General features: G+C 43.7%; 1 protein-coding gene across 14 annotated transcripts in view; it reads right to left on the reverse strand.

The window, feature by feature from the left end:
- The window catches only part of AASDHPPT (aminoadipate-semialdehyde dehydrogenase-phosphopantetheinyl transferase), a 123,692-nt gene that overhangs the window by 77,476 nt on the left and 25,695 nt on the right, over nucleotides 1-20,521 (reverse strand). For 12 of the 14 annotated variants that reach the window (XR_015050843.1, XR_015050848.1, XR_015050847.1 and 9 more), the window contains 4 exons: nucleotides 15,158-15,279; nucleotides 14,621-14,782; nucleotides 4,925-4,990; nucleotides 4,549-4,731 (listed from right to left, as the gene is read on the reverse strand). Coding sequence is in view for 3 of the 14 variants with exons in the window: in XM_085852782.1 (XP_085708908.1) it covers nucleotides 4,558-4,731; nucleotides 4,925-4,990; nucleotides 14,621-14,782; nucleotides 15,158-15,279 (524 nt within the window). In the remaining 11 variants the exon portion in view is untranslated. Of the gene's footprint in view, nucleotides 1-3,543; nucleotides 4,777-4,924; nucleotides 4,991-14,620; nucleotides 14,783-15,157; nucleotides 15,280-20,521 lie in introns of those variants that run through there. The other 2 variants (XM_085852781.1, XM_085852783.1) reach the window with 2 other exon arrangements.

Consider the following 20,521-nt stretch of genomic DNA (forward strand, 5'->3'; position numbering starts at 1 on the left):
CAACAATATGTATGTATGTATGTATGTATGTTCCCGAAATACAGCCAAAATGGTACACGATAGCGCAAAAAATTTTCGGCCCACCTGACTCACCATTCCCCTGCGGTGTGCAGTATCAAGTTTCGTTAAAATCGGGCAACGAAAAAATTATTTAAAAATCAATTCCAGATTCAGTCAAGTACTCTTCAGGAGAATTTGATCAATGCAAACAACCTCAGTGGTATAGTTTGCTGGAGCTATCTTTTTTTTCTTCTTGAAATGATTTATTGAAAAATCTCAAACATTTCGTATAGACAAAGAACGATTTATTTTTAAGCAAAAAACAAACATCGCCATTTTGATCTAATACTTCCATGTTCGTTAATAAATAAAATTGTGTTTCGAAGATTACGCACAATAATTTATTTGACTTTCTTTACTCCGTTTTTTTTTTTTCACATTGACGCGCAATATCAAGTTTTGTTCAAATCGGGCAACGAAAAAAATTATTAAAAGATCAATTCCCAATTCAGTCAAGTACTCTTTGGGATTATTTGATCAATGCAAACAACCTCAGCGGTATAGTTCGCTGGAGCTATTTTTTTTTTTTTTTTGAAAAATGATTTTTTTTTTATCAACTGCTATCACAATGGGAACCCAACGGGTCAACGGGTCATCTAGTATAATATAAAATACCTTTTAATGACTTGAGGGCTTAACTAGTCTCCACCGGAAGGGGACGCGAAACTATTATTGGTGTGTGTGTGTGTGTGTGTGTGTGTGTGTGTGTGTGTGTGTGTGTGTGTGTGTGTGTGTGTGTGTGTGTGTGTGTGTGTGTGTGTGTGTGTGTGTGTGTGTGTGTGTGTGTGTGTTTTTGCTTTTAAAATATATTTTATCTGCAACCGCTTGATCGAAGCAAAACTTCAAACATAGGAGGGACTCCCCATGGTGAATATTTTATTGATAACTATGATGCCATAAGTCACATGGTATGACATATGACATGTTGGATTAATGAGAAAAAATTGGACTACTCAATCCCTGAAACCGCTCAATGAAAAAAATTGAAACTTGGCATATGTCATTAAGGCCTAGGTCACATTTGCACCGGCGGCCGTGGGGTCTCCAAAATCTACGGCCACTAGCGATTATACGGCGGCTGCAGTATTTCCATGGTCACACAATGTAGCAGTCACATATGTTTTTATTTTTCGGGGAGCCGCACGTCGTATTTATAAATCGTGGAGACCGAAAACGTGGGGTTTCCGTATGGTCTTTGATTTGATGTCGCATGGTGACCTTAAGTGGGCCCTGCGGCAGCCATAGAATTTTCAAGGCAGACGCAAGGTAGCCTCAAGGTGCCCGCAAGGCGACCGCAGGGGGCCCTAAGGCGAACGTGCGGCCAGACGGACGGTAACGAATGGGTTAATTTTTTTTTTTTTACCATTTCTTTTGTTTCGGCTTGTCGAATTGCTACGGCGAACGTAGAAATGAAAAAAGTTATAACTCCGCATTATAATTCCACGGCGACCTTACGACCTGTAAAATATAGCCATACGGCGTCGGGCCACCCTGAGGCCACCGCAAAAACTCTGCGGCCGCCGCACGTTTCTGTCAATTCAGAGGGCGTACGGCCGCCGTATCCTCGCCGTAGAGCAAATGTGACTTAGGCCTAACTCCCCATGGGGTATATACACGGTGATAACAATGACATCATCGGTAAAGTTGTAATCCAGCCGTAATTGGTTGAATTTAAATCCTTGTCCAAAAAATCTAAAACTTCATTTAACTGCTTATTTATGGTCATCAATGGTTTCACTCAATCTGACAAAAAGGCAAAAGGAAATGAACTCTGCACACAAAGGCAATGTCACAATTTTTATAATGGGTGACAAGACATTGTGACCATTCTGAATGGCCTGATGTTCGTGAAGAATTTAATTAATGACATCATAACCTATTCCACGACACTATGTGACATAATAGGGTGATGGATGATACGGGTATATGGGACATAATAACAGTGGGCCATAATAATAGCGTGTTCAGTTAATGATTACGTTAACGATTTTTGTTCAGAATGATCACAGAAGGCGAGACTGCGCTCTGCGAGTGCCGTTCTAGTTCTAACAAGGGTTCACTTACATAGAACTAATGACAGGATATTTGGCAATGGGATTCAAGTCTGGACTGCACATCCCCATGAAACTTAACTCTTTCAAAAGCCTTTGTTGATGTGAAAAAAAAACAGGTGAGAAAATTGTTCTCAGGGAACAATTCACACCTTTTGGAAGAAAAATCGAATCAGAAATTTGAATTCACAGCAGTTTCCGACTGGGATAATCAACCAAACCATCTGTTTCAAGGGAAATTCTCTTGCAAACTCCCAGCCTCGAAGTATCATTTTTTTATGATATACAGTTGGTCCAAGGCAATATAACTCAGGAGCAGACACGTGCTGCTAATGCGCAGTGCTCCCAGTTGGTTATGGTTGGAACCCTTTTTTGGAACTTGGTTAAGGTGCTGATAATGAACTTTCCCACCCTTTATCAAAAAACCACAGGCAAATGCTTGCAGATGGGACACCTGGCTTAATGTCCACCTGAGGGATGGACGTCAAGCTGGATCAGGTATTGCATCACCCTACCTGCGAAAAAGCATATGATGACTTGTTTTTGTTTGCAATCCAGACTATATGGCTCAAAGGCAAAGCGTGCTACCCTCGCTACATACTTTTGGGACAGGTATGTCTTAATAAGGCAGCGATAAGTTTGAGCTACTTCCACTCCATAATTTTGGGGCAGTTATATATGGTAATATCGAGAGCTGAAAGATTTTTAAAAAGCAAGCAACCTTCACCTTTGTAAGGTCACCATTGTGCAACTGGCAAAATTGCATCGTGCGGTATTATCGTGATAAGCAGTTTGATGAAAAAGTCTTTGCTGTAATTACATCCTTATCTCCCTTTGCTGCGGACCTGCCCGGCCAAGCTAATTGGCATATATGATCAAAGTGTCTCCTCATTCGGAAAGCCCACATACGCAGGAAGGAAAATGATATTGTGAGGGCACGAAGGCCATGAAATGGTGTGATCTTGGCAACACTCACTCTCTATAATTATGATTTCACACCAGAGGCAGTCAGTGGAAGCAATATTGCATGCGGTGTAAATACGTTAATGGGGCTTTTCAAGGTATCATGGAGGAAGTTGTACATACCTCACACACTGAGTAAGGAGATTGGGAGAGATAATTTTGTTTTTCCATTAATAATAAGGACATCAGAAGATGATTAATAAATCAACATGGTATACTGTCCACAGGATATGAACCTGGATTCATTGTATCATGGGCTAAATGCTTGGTTGGGAATACCAAACAGGCCAAGCCCTTTTTCCAATCCTTCCTTGTTTTACAAATCAGTAATGCAGGGAAAACTGGGATTGAACTATTAGGTTTCTATTCGAGGGTCACTGTACTATCTGTTAGGTCATCTACATTTTATGTACATAAAGTGGCAGAAAATTGGAGCCCCTATCACCCCCCCCTCCCCCACTCCTCCCAATCTCATGTATAACTTGGTGGTAAAGTGTACAAAGCGTAACGTAGTTCAAATTCTAGTTTGGTTGCATTGCATCATGAGTATGGGTTTGAATCCCATAGATTATCAGCTGAAATTTTGGCACCTTGCGATTTAACCTCTTTCCATCCCTTCCTTTTCCTTGATTTTACGATCAATGTCCTCCAGAAACCTCCTACGTAGGGGAAGAGATAATATGTAGATGCCCATAAAGCATTCATCATCATCATCCTGTGCCATGTCTGATGCAGAGCGTTGGTGCTGCCGAAGTGCTTACTAGGCTACAATCCTGGTCAGGTCACTACTGTATGTACTCCGACTCAGGAAGTTATGGCAGGAATTTGGAATTCTTTAATGGTACCAGTGATAGCTCATCGACTCCACCATCGGATCTTTCATCATCATCATCATCATCATCATCATCATCATCATCATCATCATCATTATCATCATCATCATCATCATCTGTTTGAGCGTACTCGGGTACACCTTTTGATTGCTTGCCACTCAGTTTTACTTGAGTCGCTACACTAGTGGTCACAGCTCCTGCTAGTGTGGTACCCACACCAGGAACCAAACATGGGCTACCTGGGTGTAAACCAGGTAGCCTAATCACTAGACCACGTGGGAATGGGATCTTTAACATCCACCAACTAATGTCGGCAGACATGACGCCCAGATTAACATCCATCCGAGGAACGGCACACACATTGAAGAATCACCCTGCCTGTAAAATACCAGGACAGTTGAAAGTTGTGCCGGGATTATAACCCAGGGTAGACAGCATATAAACGAGTGTACACACTTCTGGAGTCTAGGCCATCATTCTTGCCAGTCCCATAAGCCACTCGTGAAACTCAAATGAACTTTCTCATCATGTCCATATGACTAAACAAACACATTGCTGTGGGACTGATGTAACAAAATGCATCATTCGGTCCATAAGGACTCGATGGATGCAGCATTTCTCAGCATGGCATTGTTTCACACCTCATTGCTTCACCGCTCTCCATCACGCGTGTTTTGGGCCTTCAACTTCTCTTGGAAGTTTTGCCAGAACTCTGGATCTTCAGGAAACATCGGAATTGCCGATGCCATGAGGTCTCGGAAGGATAGCATGCTGAATCGAGGTGCAGCTGAAGCAACTTTCCATACAGATTGCTGCGGAACCTCCTGGAGAATATAAGCAGCATGTCATTACTCCATAACCACTTTTACCTGAAACATCAGGGTAGGGTTGGAGGTTGAGGAGTTTGGAGAGGAGGGGGATGAGAAAAACGTTTGCTGCAAAAACTTGCAATCGCTTTTGTAAGATTGTAATTCCAAAAACCTGATGGTAAATGAGCTTTTAAGAAATTATAATTACCTGCGGGTCAACTGCCGGAGGCCCAACGGCCACAGCCACGAAATGAGTCTCGTCTAACATTGTCTCCTGCATAAAAGCAATGAGAATCACACAATTTTTGATGAGGAACAAAAGACAGGACTGGGTGGGTTTTGATTGTCATTAATACAAATAACCTTCAAGCCTCCCTTTAAAGGCCAAAATAAATGTGTAAAGAAGCAATGTTTTGGGCTCTTTAGAAACGTATTGTAATGTCCCGGAATACACACACACACACACACACACACACACACACACACACACACACACACACACACACACACACACACACACACACGCACATGAGCTGGTCTCAACACTAACAGGTGACTCAGTTTATTTTGTTGACATTTTACTGCAAATAAGTTGATCCTTGACTGAAGTATTATTTCGGGCGCAATAACAGCAACGCTGTGGTTCGAGCATCTGCGAGTCTGAAAGGTCGGCGATTGGATTCCGACCCTGGCCGGGTCACACCAAAGACCTTGAAAAAAAATGGTATGTGCTGCTTTATTTGCTGCTCAACATTTATAGGATATGGCATGGATTAACTCTATAGGTTGGCATCACATTTGGGAGTTGGTGGAGAGAGGGTAGAAGTTTTTTTTTTTTTAATCTAAATGTCCCGCTCAGTGCGTAGAGAAAAACGATGTCTCAAGATAGCACCAGGTGTCGGAAGCACCACGGGGAGTTAGGTCACTTCCCCCAAGGTCACCAGCTTTGTCTCCGAAGTCAGATGCGGTGTTGTCTCGCATCTCTGTCTGCAAGTGTCTGCGTGATTTGCATAACAGCTCCTCTGTGAGCTTTAGACTCTTATATTTATTAATTAAATGAATAATCCAAATTGTTGTGGTCTGTACTGCTCTGTAAAATGAGAGTATTTTTTCCTGCACTACATGTAATGGTTGGCAGGTTTGTGATTTCGGGCTGGATGAAATAAGACAGGCCTTGGTAAAAGGCTCTTTTACGAGTACATAGGAATGCAGAGTTCCAACATATGTTTGGCAAGCCAAAATGTTTTTCATCCTGCAATTCCAACTCGAAGAATTCACATTCAAGATGAAGCTCAACCTCCATAATCTACCTAAAATGACGTACTTGTGAAAAAAGGAAGATAAACAAACCGATGATACATTGAAACTGTGTAAAAGGCATGAGCTTATTGCTATCAGTCTGAGTTCTACGTGATGACGTGTTAACTTTCATCTCCACCGACGAGTTAAACGCTTTGAATCAGTAAGTTGATAAACTCCTGGTTCAAATGACATCTCGAGTATTTCACATATCTAATGATAAAGTTTTTAGGTTGACTTCATAAAGTAGAGAAAGTGGATCTTTCAAAGTCAATCTTCTTCTTGCTATTATTTTTTTTCCATACGCAGAACATGGCTGCAAGAGAAGCATCATTTGCTGGTGGGGGCACAGCTGTGTTCAAACAATGAAATGTAAGAATACATTGAAAGACGATAAAAAAACAGGATGGGGGCTGGCAGGAGCCTACAGGTATGTGCACTCACATCTGAGCAATCTAACCTGGGTTTGAATCCTCACTCGGCTACAAACTGTCATCCTGGTGTTTCACATATGCAGGGTGAGGCATCAATGTGTGCGCCATCGGATGGACGTTAAGCCGGATGACCCATCTGCCAGCAATGATCATTGGCTGTCATTAGAGATCTTGCGGTGTCTTTAGCGAGTTATTACCAGCACCCTGAACGAATGTCAAATTCCTGATACCTTCCTGATTATCCAGGATCAGTTCTTCTAACCGTGAAATGTTTCTCAACTTGTCGTTTGAACGTCCCAACATTCTGTCAAGAGGTATGGGTCTCCGTTGTTATATATCTACAAATAGTGCGTTTAAAAGTTTTCTAAATCTCCAAAGTTTGTTTGATGTGAAAGGAAAACAACCCAAATTTCAAAAACTGAGAATTACTCGATCTGATCATTATCAAATGTTTACACTTCCCATCCTCAAATGAAAAATTGCACAATGAAGTATGAACTTGAAATGAATTGACTTCCTTCCCAGCAGTTTCTGTAAAAGCAGCGAAGTCTTGCCTTCTGTGGGTCCCTGATTGGTCATAAAATGCAAAATTGCATCGCGTGGGTTTCACAACCAATCAGGCAAATTATATAAAGGCTACTTTATTGGTGCGTTTTCACACGTGGATGTAAAGTGAAAAGAAAGGCTATTAATTATCAAATCATTGTTGGATGTATCTTATTATTTAAAAAAAACAATTTGAATTCAAGCTTCTGGTTAAAGAAAATAGATACGTTGCCGTGTCTTTCTGCTTATGACCATGAGATAAGACGATAAAGTCCTGGTACTACAAGGGACCTGGACGCAGGAGGAAGCCGTTTGGCACACCATCCTGTGCTTTGTCAATACAGTATTGATTTTTATTTTTTTTTTTAAACGTTTTTCTTCCGAATCATGAAAAAAGAACTGTTGATGTAATCATCTTGAGAATCCTACTTCAAAATTACTCAAAACTTGTTTTTCAAGAAACAATGAATGTCATCATCATTATCGTACTAGACGACTACCACGGATCGTACTAGATCTCTCACGAGGTGTTTGTGGTACAGCCTTTAAAACAGGAAAACGTCACAGCATATGAATAAGAAGAACGATTTCAAATTCCAATGACCGCGCATGATGGGACGCCATCATCTGATCTTTGATCTCAATTGGCATTGCAAGACACATTTTCATGTTGACTAACAGTCCGACCCTTTGTGACAAGCTTCCAGTACATCGCAACCTGGAAGTGTACGACACAGGACTTCTTGAACCTCCGTAAATCTGTCCCTTTTCACACCTGAGGCAGTTATTTTGAGCACCCCATGTTGGCTTTTAAAGCATTATGTGGGAGTGTTTCCATGAGGATTTATTTTGGAGATGGCATACAGACATGATTTGATGAAGGTGCCCTGATCTGTAAGTGCTAAATGATCCCCACAACCCCACTCCCCTCCCAACCACAACTTTTAAAGTGATGTGAGACAGCATGATGCACAAGGTTCACAATTTCTAATGATGCTTCTGTGGAGTGTCCTCATCGTTATCGTACTGGCTCAATGATCTAACGTCTGTAACGAGGTATTGCTGGGCCAAGCATGTCTTTCACTAACCTGTTTCCCAGGCCTGACGTTCGACTGGAGATGGTTAGGGTAGGTATTTGGTATTTGTTCTGCCAGGGTGCCAACAATAACTTGACTACTCTAATTCACGAATGACACCGTGGGATCTTTAACGTCTACCTGCAATCAATGCTCGCAGACGAGTCCACAGCTGAATGTCCCACCCAACAGATGGCACATTGGTGGGACCTGGGTAAGGATCACGGGTTAAAATCTCGATATAGGGGGAAAAGGTCGTTGACCTTTGACTTTTCTTTACCCAGTTCCCAGCCATCTTTGACCCCTGACTTCCTGTGGCAGTGAATGTACTCTTATCGGCTTTCATTCTATAAAACCCATTGTAAAATCCATCTATCCTGATTCTTCCCGACATCTTTCTTCCTTGTTCCTTTCATACTTCTTCCTATTTTTTTCACATTTCTCTTCATTCTTTCAAATTCTTGCTTTTTATTCTCTTTAACCTCTTTTGTTCACTGTCTCTCTCTTTTGTTCACTGTCTGTCTCTCTCTCTCTCTCTCTCTCTCTCTCTCTCTCTCTCTCTCTCTCTCTCTCTCTCTCTCTCTCTCTCTCTCTCTCTCTCTCTCTCTCTCTCTGTCTCTCTGTCTCTGTCTCTGTCTCTGTCTCTGTCTCTGTCTCGCTCTGTCTCGCTCTGTGTCTCTCTCTCTCTCTCTCTCTCTCTCTCTCTCTCTCTCTCTCTCTCTCTCTCTCTCTCTCTCTCTCTCTCTCTCTCTCTCTCTCTCTCTCTCTCTCTCTCTCTCTCTCTCTCTCTCTCTCAGAAGTGAATTCTTGCAGAAAGTTTTCTGTAAGGTTCACTTGGCTGTGCTGGGATGGGTTTGAGGGTTGTGGAGTAGCGGCTGAAACCCGAATCGTATCCAGGTTCCTCCTGATGACTCCATCTTTGCTCTTTACTTCTTCGGGTTCCTTCTGATGACTCCAATGCAGTATTTGGTCTTCGGTTTGATTGTCTAACTTTTCTGCTGATTGCAGACCGGCACGAGCCTTCATGAAGACTGGGATGTTCAAGCGTAAGAATCTGTCCTGTTTGAGACAGCATATAACCAATAATTAAGTCAGAAACTTGATTTCTGCAACTCAGCATCTTTTAGCACTCAGCAGGAAATATGCAAGGAAATTGCAGAGCAGGAAGTACCTCCTGATTATGGATTTAAAACAAGGTAAGAGTACATACACAGGGTGTTTATAAAGTCCTTGTACAACTTTAAACTTTAATAACTTTGGATGTACACATGAGAGAATAGAAGCAATCTGTAAACTACATATTGTTATGTTTGTGGGGGTAGATGGAGGAATTTCATAGTAAAGACAGGATTGTATAAGGTCGCATGGTCGGTAGACAGGCAGGAGATATCCCGATGTAATTTAAGTAGAGAAAACTGTCAGCTTAAGATTGTTACGCGTCACCACACGGGGGTGGTGCTGTGTTAACTAGGGAGGATTAAAGGCTAGTTTCTCCAAGTATGTGATTGCCCTCCTGTGACCTTTTCCTATGATTTTGCATTTACAAGGCCGGAAATAAAAGAACCACGTTTTACAACAACAACTACAACAACAGCCGATCTCCATCCCGCGCGTGCCATAATCTCCAGGAATGTCGGTTTCCAAGGAATACCATTCGGCTATTTTTCCAGGTCAGTGTTAACCGCCGTGAACACGACAATATGAAAGCATAACTCAAACATTATGTTATTGATATTGTTGTGTTATTATGATAAATCTTCAATTTCCCCTGATTTCTTGATGAGTTGAGATTTTCTTATGAGGCAACATTCCCCACAGTGGCAAAGTCAACTGCCACAACAACTACATCTGGGGGACAGAGAAACCTCAGGAAATCTGGTGACAAAGTCTCATCAAAAATCAGTCTGGTGCGCTTGAGGGAGTCACGCATAATTGGTCCTTTAGTTTTGAAGAAGCAACAGGCAATGATGAACGTCACTTTGCAGTGTTGTAGAATTTATTTGTCCTTGAACTACGATGATCAAATCTTTCAGATAGCACTTTCTTCAAGCAAGACGGTGCTCACTTCCAACTATGCTTTGATTGTGAAATGGTTCTTGAATGACACCGATCCGTACAAGTGGATTGGAAGACGTACACCAATTGCTTGGCCACCTCCTTCGCCTGACCTGCCCCCAATTGACTAGTTTTTATGGGGCTATGTTAAAACTGTTGTTTAGTGAATCAAAACCATATTCTATGGATAAACTTATAGGACTTGCATGACAAATCCAATTCCTGAATCCACTCCACAGAAACTGGAGAGCATTTTCAAAGACTTGGAAAATGGGATTGATAGATGTACAGTTTTAGGAAAATGGTAGTTATGTCAAAGCCCATAAATGTGAACTGTATTAAGTAAAAACGTTATGAATTACTATGTTTTCAAAAGTTGTTTACAGTTTTCTTGTATCCTGTGTACATCCAAAGTTATTAGAGTTATTAAGGCTTAAAGTTGCACAATAACTTTACAAACATCCTGTAGAACGGACACTGTCCCTTTATTTCTTCCTCCACGATCATCTGGTGTGTTCATCTGGAAGAAGCCGAGTCGGAGACTTTGTGGTTGTAATCCAGTCACTGATTGTGGTCAATTACCTCTGCCAACGAAGGTGGAAGGATATGTTTTCACCACTGTCTGTCTGTATATTTGTATATCTGTTTATCTGTTTGTGTGCAAGATATCTCCAAAAGTTGTGGACGGATCCGGATGAAATTTGGTGAAGAGTTTTGGTGTGTGACAAGGTCAGGTCAGGTGTGGGAGCATGTGACGGAGCAGCGTGTTGCTGCGTCCACTTTCCGCCGATACTCCAGCTGCCTCCGTCTGGCCATCCCCCAGGCAGATACCAGGCCCATCCCCATCTCCTTGAGATGCTGATCAACCTGCTGCAACCACGAGGCGCATGGTCGGCCCATCGGCCTCCTCCACTCACGAGGCTCCCTCGCTGAGAGAATCTGGTGAGCTGGATCAGCGTCAGGAAAAAGAGCCACATTTCCATACAGCCGCAGCTGACGCTCACAGACGATGCAAGTAACAAATCTCATTTGAGTCTCTCTCAGCAACCACTCGTTCGACACAAAGTCCGACCAGCAACAGCCAGAAATTCTCAGAAGAGACCTGGTACCAAAGGAATTCCGCCTACATCATAGATCCCTGGTCAGAGTCCAAGTCTCACATCTGTAGAGCAAGAATGGAAGCACCAAGGACCTGAAGACTCCGACTTTCATCGTCCTGCACAGGTACCGACAGCAACACACCCCATGATTCAGTGAATCCATGACTCCCCAAGGCCTGACCCAGATGCCTATTGACCTCTGGCTCACAGCCAGCGGAGACACGAGTATCACTGCCAAAGTAAGTGAATCTCTCCGTGAGCTCAACATCCTCAGCACAAACAGGTACAGACAAGATAGCAGCATCCAAGATGTCATTGAAAGCCTGGATCTTAGTTTTGATGCAGGAAACCCGGAATCCCAGCGGCTGAGTCTCCTCATCCACCACCTTGAGGGCCCCCCAAAGGATATCCAGAGTCTCCGCAAAGATGACTGCTTCATCTGCGAAATCAAGGACAGTAATATTGACATTCCCAAACGATGCACCGCAGCTTGATCTTTCCGACATCCTCCCCAGAATCCAGTCCAAACAAGTACTGTAAAGTGTGGAGGCCAGTACACACCCCCAACAAACTCCAGTTACAACTGGAAATAAGTTGGAGATGGTACCACTGCATCTCACAGCACTATCCGTACCATAGTGTAGTTCAGAAATCATATTGATCAGTTTTGGTGGCACCCCACGACGACCAACAATCCTCCAGAGGGCATCCCAATTCACTGAATCAAGCGCTTTGCAGAGATCAACATAGGCTGCAAGCAGTCCCTGCCGAAACTCTCGCCTGCGTTCAGTGAGCACCCGAAGAGCAAGGATACGGTCAATGATTGACCTCTTTGGTCTAAAGCCTGACTGCTCTGGGTGCTGGTGCTCAAGCAGATTGTGGCGAACCCTATCAAAGGCCCCTCTTTCAGTCAGTTTGGATGACACCTGTGTTCCAGGCAGAGCACAGAACTGCATGCAACGACATGAGTACAGTATTTCCACCAGCCTTGAGAAGTTCAGCATGGATGCCGCAGATCCCAGGAGCTTTACCCATTTCAAGCGGTTCACCGCAGCCTGTGTTTCCACAAACGAAGGTGGATCACAGTTGATTGGAGGGTCAGCAACAGGGATTGTAACACCCCTGACATCCAACTAGACAGCTGGTGTATCAGCCTGGTACAGCTGCTCAAAGTAACCAGCCCAGCAGGCTTTCACTTCCGACTACTCTGCCAAGAGCCTACCACCCTCTGCTCTAACTGCAGTACACCGAGGGTAGGGCTTGGAGGAACGCAATGCACGAATTCCCTTGTTAGCAGGATGAAAATCACTTGACCACAGGTGATGCTCTACCCACTCACAGATTCCCCACTCATAGGCCTCCTTGTCCACCCTCGGTGCACGTTCAGTTTTATGCCTCAACTCCCTGAACATCTCAGTACTGCCATTCAGCCAGGCCCTGCTACTCTGGTCAATAGTATCCAGTGGCCCGAGAGAGACAAAATTCTTCTTCGCCCTACGGTCCGTTCCAAGACATCCACCGGCAACATCAAGGATGGTGGTCTTGAAGGCACTCCACACCTGTGACAAGGACGAACTGATGAGATTTTGGTGAACATTTGGATCGAGATCCGGCTACAAGAATTTTTTACTTTTGAGAGATCGGGCTAAACCAATACATAGCACAATATCTTCAAAACTTGTGGGCGGATTCAGACGAAACTTGGGGTACAAGTTGTGTGTGTGTGACAAAGACAAATTGATTTGATTTCGTTGAAAATCCGAATCCAGATCCGGATTAGAGAATTTTTTTTTAATTTTTATTCAAAAATGTATTGGGCCTGATATGTTCTCATGGATCAGGCATTGCATGGCGGTGATATGCACTCTACCGAGTGTGCTTCAAGTTGGTAGATGTGCCAACACTAACCAAGAGGAGGCTGATGAATGCTGTGGTATCTCCAGTTGCAATGTATGGATGTGAGTCATGGAAATTGAGAAGGAAAGGAAGGAAGAAGATTGACAGTTTTGAAATGTGGTTTTGGAGACAAATGTTAAAAATTCCAAGGACTGCGAGAAGAACAAACAAATCAATGCTTGAACAAATTATACCACCATTCGAGGCGCTGATGCTAAAACAGAAACTGTCATACTTTCGACGCGTCATTCTTGCAGAAAAGGAAAGTCTGGAGAAATCAACCATGCTGGATATGGTTGAGGGAAGAAGAGGAACAGGCAAACGTTGTACGTGCTGAATGGGGTAAATGCTGCAACCTAGCTGTCTCTGTCAGAGCTTCGGGAAGCAGTGCAGGATCGGGATGTTCGGAGAAATCTCATCATAAATGTCACCAGAAGTCGAACACGATTTGATGGAACTAGATAACTAATTGGTGGAAAGCCAACTGATGAAAAGGGACAGCTATCCTTATTTGGGAAGGAGTCTCTGATATCCAGTTGCAAAAAAAAAAAAAATATATATATATATATATATATAAATATATATATATATATATATATATATATATAAAAAAATATATATTTAGCAACAATGATGTTTCAATGGAAACATTAAATTTTCATTCTTGAAGTTTCAATTTCAGTTCAGTGTCAAAAATTTTTTGTAAAAAGAGTACATTAACTACAACTGTCTCTCCAAATGTATTTATTCCCACAAAATGACTGTTTAAATCTCACCACGATGACATGACACTTCAAATTGGATCCCTTTCTGCCTTGAGCAGCATGGGAAAAGATTTTAGTATAAATTGGATTTGACAGGCTTTTTGCAAAGTCAATATTGAAAGTAATTTTTTCACATAATGACCCATAGAAGACCCATAAATTGCAATGACATGGACAAAATTGCATCACTTATGGGGAGGGTGACTGTAATGAGTGAGATTATACGGAAATATTTCAGACATTTTGGCACACCAGTTCCAATGCAGACATAAAGAAGAACGGGCACTCGGGAGAGCGCATACCTCCACCAAGCTGAATAGTTTACCTTCTGTATCCCACTGATAGGCTGGATCTGGGTCCAGACATGAACCAAAAGCAAAATCGAATCGGCTTGTTCTTGTCATCTCATCAACTCATCCACCAAGTTTTGTCATAACTTGTCCAGAACCTTTTGAGATATTGTGCCATATATCGTTTTTGGCCCATCTCTCAATGGTGAGGAATCGCTGAAAAGATTCTAGTATCCGGATCTGGATCTTCACCAAAATCGAATAATTCCGTCATCGTCACACCCGCAACTTGTCTACCAAATGTATTTAGAATCCGTCAACAACTTTTTGAGATATCCTGCTCAAAGACAAACATACAGACAGACAGTGGTGAAAACGTATCCTCCCATCCACCTTCAGTGGCAGAGGTAAATATTGCACGTGAGGAAGAACCCACAGTACTACCTGGAACTCCCAACTGTTTTGTTCCGTCCCATCGAGGAGAAGCGTCGTGTCACGGGTGATGGTCCCGACTCGCAGATCCCGCGTTGGGACGCGAAACTCAAGACGCTGAAGGTCCCAACCGAGCCCGACGCCGAGAGCCTTCAGGTAGCTTTCCTTCAGGCACTACATACAGAGAAATGCAAATCAGTCAATTTCCATCCGTAAATCAATTACAATTTGTTAACTACACCACATCCATTCTCGTTGTTTACAGGTTTGAGTGAAAGTGGAAAATAATTAATTAAAGAATCGAACAACCGAGAATAAAAACATGGCAAATTGATAAAAATTGGCAGGTCATACGAAAACAACAATTCCAAGCATTATGATGTTCAGCAGGAATATTTATTCTTCAAATAGATCTCATGATTTGGGAGGAATTCCACCAAATGGCAGAAGTGTGGAATGTTTGGCTTGTTGGATGGCATGCCTCCAACAATCACCTTGTATACGGCACATGTAACACTTTCCTCGGTGCAAATCAACTCTCCGACATACCCAGTGTCGGTAGAACAGTTCCAGCTTCTCTACATCACTGGCAGGTCCTTTGATGGTTTTCCACTCCAGTGATGTGAACTGTCGTGACATGGTTTGGAAGTAGTCATGCAAGGAGCCCCTCCCTGTGAAATGTATAAGGTAGAGGGGAAAAGGGAAAGTGATGGAGAAATACACTGAGAATGTGGAAGAAAGAGACAATTTAAATAAAGAATGTAATTTGTGTTCAGCAAAAGGCTTTGAAGGAAACATTGAATATGGCAACATCTAGGTATTGTGTTTCTTAGGATTCTTAACAGAGATTCAGGAAAGAGTTGACAACAAAGGGGTGCAAGGCCAAAAATCAACAATGGAGCAGAAGGGAAATGGCAAGGAACAAACAACCAGGAAACACAATAAGCAGAAGCAAACAGACATGACAAGACGGTACGCAAGTAGCACACTTCCGTTTGTGCTGTCTCGTCTCGATTCGATTCTCAACCCGCCTATAAACTGTCAGATTGGTGCTTCACATGCGGAGCAACATCACAAAGTGTGTCGTCACTCAGATGGACATCAAGCCAGGTATCCGATCTTCTAGCATTACCTGGTCGATGTTAAAGACTCCATGGGGTCTTTCGTGAAGGGTAGGCGAGTTAACGTCGACATTCTGAACAAATTACACATTCCTGCCAAACTCAGCTTGAGTCAATTGTTAGGCCTAGCCAGCCGGTCCGTGAAAGAATCGACCAAATACTTTCCATGGCCAACTCCGCAAGAAGGTGGGAATAATGGTGGGCCGTTCAAGAAGCAATAGACACAGACATTACTATGGAGAGAAAAGATGGTGGAATCGTCGACCTGTCCTCTCACCCTCATGTCCCAAGTATTTCCATTTCCTGCCCTGACTCCCAACTACTTCTTTTCTCGACCCTCCATCCTCAGCCTGCTAACCTCCCTTTTCTCGAGTTATCGCTTTAACATATGAAAAGCCATTTGTGAGAAAGACTTCGTGGACATGGAGATGTGGAAACCCTTGGCATATGAAAAGCAAACAGAGTTTGCTGAGGGATACTGAAACATATTTGACAAAATATTTTCGCATTGTACTCAAGCATTGACAGGTTGTCCAACCATTCATTTGCATTTGGACAATGGCTTTGACGCCAACACAAATATATACTAGCATAACCCGCGCTCTGCGCGACATGTTGGGGTGGGTGTGTTTGAGAAAGGAACTGATGCAGAGTATCAGTAGTATTTTTACTTTAATGCAGTAAATGGAATACGATTTCACTGTTTCAGAACCATTTTATTTACTTTTTTTGTACCATGCACCTCATATGGTCTTTGAGATAATGTAAGCCGAATATCACGTTATTCGAGCGCAGAACAAAGTCGAAGATAGCGCGACACGAGACCACAAACTCGGAAATAATATATAAGATTACGGACCCTAGGCATCAAAAAGCTACATATATTGAACAAACAGTTTCAAATGGAGCACCTCGCCGCCATTAAAGCATTGAAATTGCATCAGACGTGGCAATAAATGTGAATTGTTGCTCCCAGCCTGCAGGCTCGATGACAGAAGTCATTTGCATTTTTGCCTCTTTGATCCCGATCCTGTTTGGAATCCCATGCGGGCACGGGCAACTTGCTAGTTGATGAAATGAAAGAAAATATTTGAGAACACAACACAAATTAAAGCAAAAGAAATTGTCTTTTGAAATTTAAGGCAAAAATGCCACGCTTGCACTGCTCTCTCACTCTCATAGCGGCAGGTTTGCTCGAAATAAGCAAATGCACAACAAAGTGTTCCGTTGTTTTTCACTCCATTGGCTTCAATTGTTCTTTCGTAGCGTCTTAACGTCCACCATTTCCCACCAGGATTCATTTTGTTAAAGTATGAAGTGTTAGTATTTCGTGTGCAGCCCGTGGCTGATGGTTGCATCATTGCTGGGAGCCAGCTGTGCCGCTGATACAGTTCCACCCCCCCCCCCCGTTTCTGCCTCGTGTTTCCAGTATGCTGGTACTCATTTTGCCGACCTGAGAAAGATGACACGCTGAGTCAACCCCACCAAGTGTTAATTCAGCGTCCAACAGGGCTCAAACTCAGGACTCTAGGATCCTAAGCCAGCCACCTTAACCACTACTAACCCAACACCAGGATTAACATCTGAAGTGACCCAAGCTCGTCCGATTGAGCAACGAAGGCAACATTTGGAGCATCTCCTTTGAAGTCGGTGGTGACCTGGGATAAAGACCGATTCTTTCAAGCAGAACAGTTAAAAATACAGCATGCCAAAAAATATATACATATAATAAATAAAAGCAATGACGTGCGTCGACATCCCCGAGGCATGGAATTTCAACGCATCGATAACACAAGTGGAAAGTGTGAAAAGAAAGTGTGACATAAATGCAAAACATCAACACAGAATAATAACAAGCTTTTCCACCCAACTGTGCCTCAAAGCCATTTTGCCAATTTTTTTTTTTTTAGATAAAATGATTTAAAAGCCCTTTGACTTAACGCGTTCTGTGTCATAATGCAGCTCAAGGATTATATTTTCAGGCAGAGATGACAGATATAACCAGAGAAGATATTCTCGAAGGCAATGCCGGGTGAGATCTTTGGGAATAAACACCATCTGAATGTCAAAAACAAAATGTGACAATAGTTTTCTTTGTCAGCTTTGATATCTGAATCCATGAACAGACCAGGGAGTGCTTCGAAATTCAAAATGGACGGTCTGCTTGGGAGGTGGATTTAAAGGATTCAATGATATTCACACAAGCATTATGACTTTGGATTGGTACCATAGCGAGGACGACAAAAGACTTGTCAATGGATGTATTTTTCCATACAAGTGCTGAAAAATGTGGGGGCCAGTACACACCACTGACGAACTCCAGTAACAACTGGAAATAAGTCAGAGATGGTATCACCACATCTCACAGCTCTTTCAGTCACAGAGTAAAGTTCAGACATCAGATGGAACAGTTTTGGTGGCACCCCACGAAGACCAAGACTCCTCCAGAGGACATCCCGAGTCACTGAATTGAACGCTTTACAGATATCAGCATAGGCTGCAAGCAGCCCTTGCCCAAACTCTAGTCTGCGTTCGGTGAGGACACGAAGAGCAAGGATACGGTCAATCGTTGACCTCTTTGGTGTTAAGCCTGACTGCTCTGGACGGTGGTGCTCAAGCAGATGGTGGCGAACCCTATTAAGAATTATCCGAGCAAAGACATTGCCCTGTACTGAGAGCAGCATCACCCCTCGGTAGTTGTTGCAGTCTTGGCGATCACCCTTCCCTTTCCAGAGAGGGACAACAAGGCCCCTCTTCTAGTCAGTTGGGATGATGCCTGTGTTCCAGGCAGAGCACGGAACTGCATGCAACGACACGAGTGCAGCATTTCCACCAGCCTTGAGAAGTTCAGCATGGATGCCACAGATTCCAGGAGCTTTACCCATTTCAACCAGTTCACTGCAGCCTGTGTTTACACAAATGAAGGTGGACCACAGTTGATTTGAGGGTCAGCAACAGAGTTTGTAACACCCCTGACATCCAACTCAGCAGCTGGTGGATTAGCCTGGTACAGATAATCAAAGTAACTGGCCCAGCGGGCCTCCATACGGGCCTCCTCTGTCAAGAGCCTACCACCTTCTGCTCTAACTGCAGTACACTGAGGGACGGGCTTGGACGAACGCAATGCGCAATTCTCCTCCTGTAAGCAGGAGGAGAATCACCTGACCATGGTGATGCTCTACGCCCTCACAGATTCCTTGCACATAGGCCTCCTTGTCCACCCTTAGTGCACGTACAGTTTTACGCCTCAGTTCCCTGAACAGCTCAGCTTTGCCCTTCAGCCTGGCCCTGCGACTCTGGACAATGGTATCCAGTGTCCCTTGAGAGACAAAATTCTTCTTCGCCCTCCGGTGAGTTCCGGAACATCTACCGGCAACATCAAGGCTCTCCACAACTCTTCAAGATCACCCAAAGCACCCAGACCTCCCAAAATCTCCACTCAACCTGTTTCCAAATTCCTCAGCTACCCTCTCATCCTTGAGCTTGCCAACATCCAACCGAGGCTGGGATGGTACCATTCTCCTGGATTTAAGGTGCAACTTCAGAGTTGCTACAACAAGCCACTGGTCAGTATTGAGGAAATGGAGCAATCCGGTAGACCCTGAAGTTCTGGATCATCCTTTAGCGACCATCAACGAGGACATGGTCAATCTCCTTTGCCACACCACCAGCGTTGGAATACCAAGTCCAGCGATGAGCTTGTGGGCGCTGAAACCATGAACCGGCCACCCGAAGTCCATGACTTCTTGCAAAGTCAAGGAAATTAGTGCTATTCTGGTTCACAGTTTCAGACCCATGGGGACCAACACACACCTCATAACCATCTCTATCTGTTGCTGTCGATGCATTGAAATCCCCCAAGACTAGAAAAGTATCTCGCCTGGGGTACTGATCAACCACAGACTCGAGCGCGGCATGGAATGCATCCTTCACAGTGAGATCACTTGCCTCAGTTGGAGCATATACAGAGACCAGGGAAATTACACCTAAGGAGTGACGAATCCATAGTCTCATAATACGATTGTTGACCGGTCATCTCATAACTTGTTCGTTGACTGGTGTCACCTCAATTAGCATTGGAGTCAGCTTATTGGACACAGCCACAGCAACTCCTTGGGCATGGTAACCATCAGAGTGACCAGACCAATAGTAGGTGTAACCACCCACGATGATCTCACCGCAATCCGGTCTCCGAACCTCAGAGAGTGCTGCAATCCCGATGTCCAAACGCTTGAGCTCAGATGATAACAGAGACAGGTTATCATCCCCTCTTAGGGATAGGACATTCCAGGCACCCACCCGAAGGGACCGCCTCAGATTAACCCAAGGAGACCGTCTGGTGGACGACACTTCAGCACAACTCCGACACACTCTCCCGCAATCTGACCCGGGAATGTTACCCCGTGCTTTCCCTCCTTTCTTCAAAGATTTAGGGTCCCGAAGGCTTTGCCCAAATCCCGTCATCCGGTGAGCTGCCCTGCGAAGGGAAGCAGCACAGGAGGTACTCCCACGGAGTGGGTTTTCAGATTTTTTATGCTTTTGGAATGTTTTGCGGAATGAAGGGTTTTACGGTGACCGGAGTACAAATCCTGCCACCAACCTCCTAATAAAAAGTAACCCAACTGCAGGAGGATGTCGGCAGACACAGTTAGGCACTAGATATGGATGGCCATTGGCTCACAAGGAGCTCCTCCGCCCTTTGACAGGTTTTGTTCTTCATCCTGCTGGGTGTCCATATCCAAACACTCTCCTCACCAAAAAACCTGGTAGGGGAGACGGTTTAGTCGCCGAC

Source organism: Eptatretus burgeri, chromosome 13 (genome assembly GCF_056783735.1).
Source record: "Eptatretus burgeri isolate ZD-2024b chromosome 13, Ebu_testis_v1, whole genome shotgun sequence".
NCBI classification, from domain to species: domain Eukaryota; kingdom Metazoa; phylum Chordata; class Myxini; order Myxiniformes; family Myxinidae; genus Eptatretus; species Eptatretus burgeri.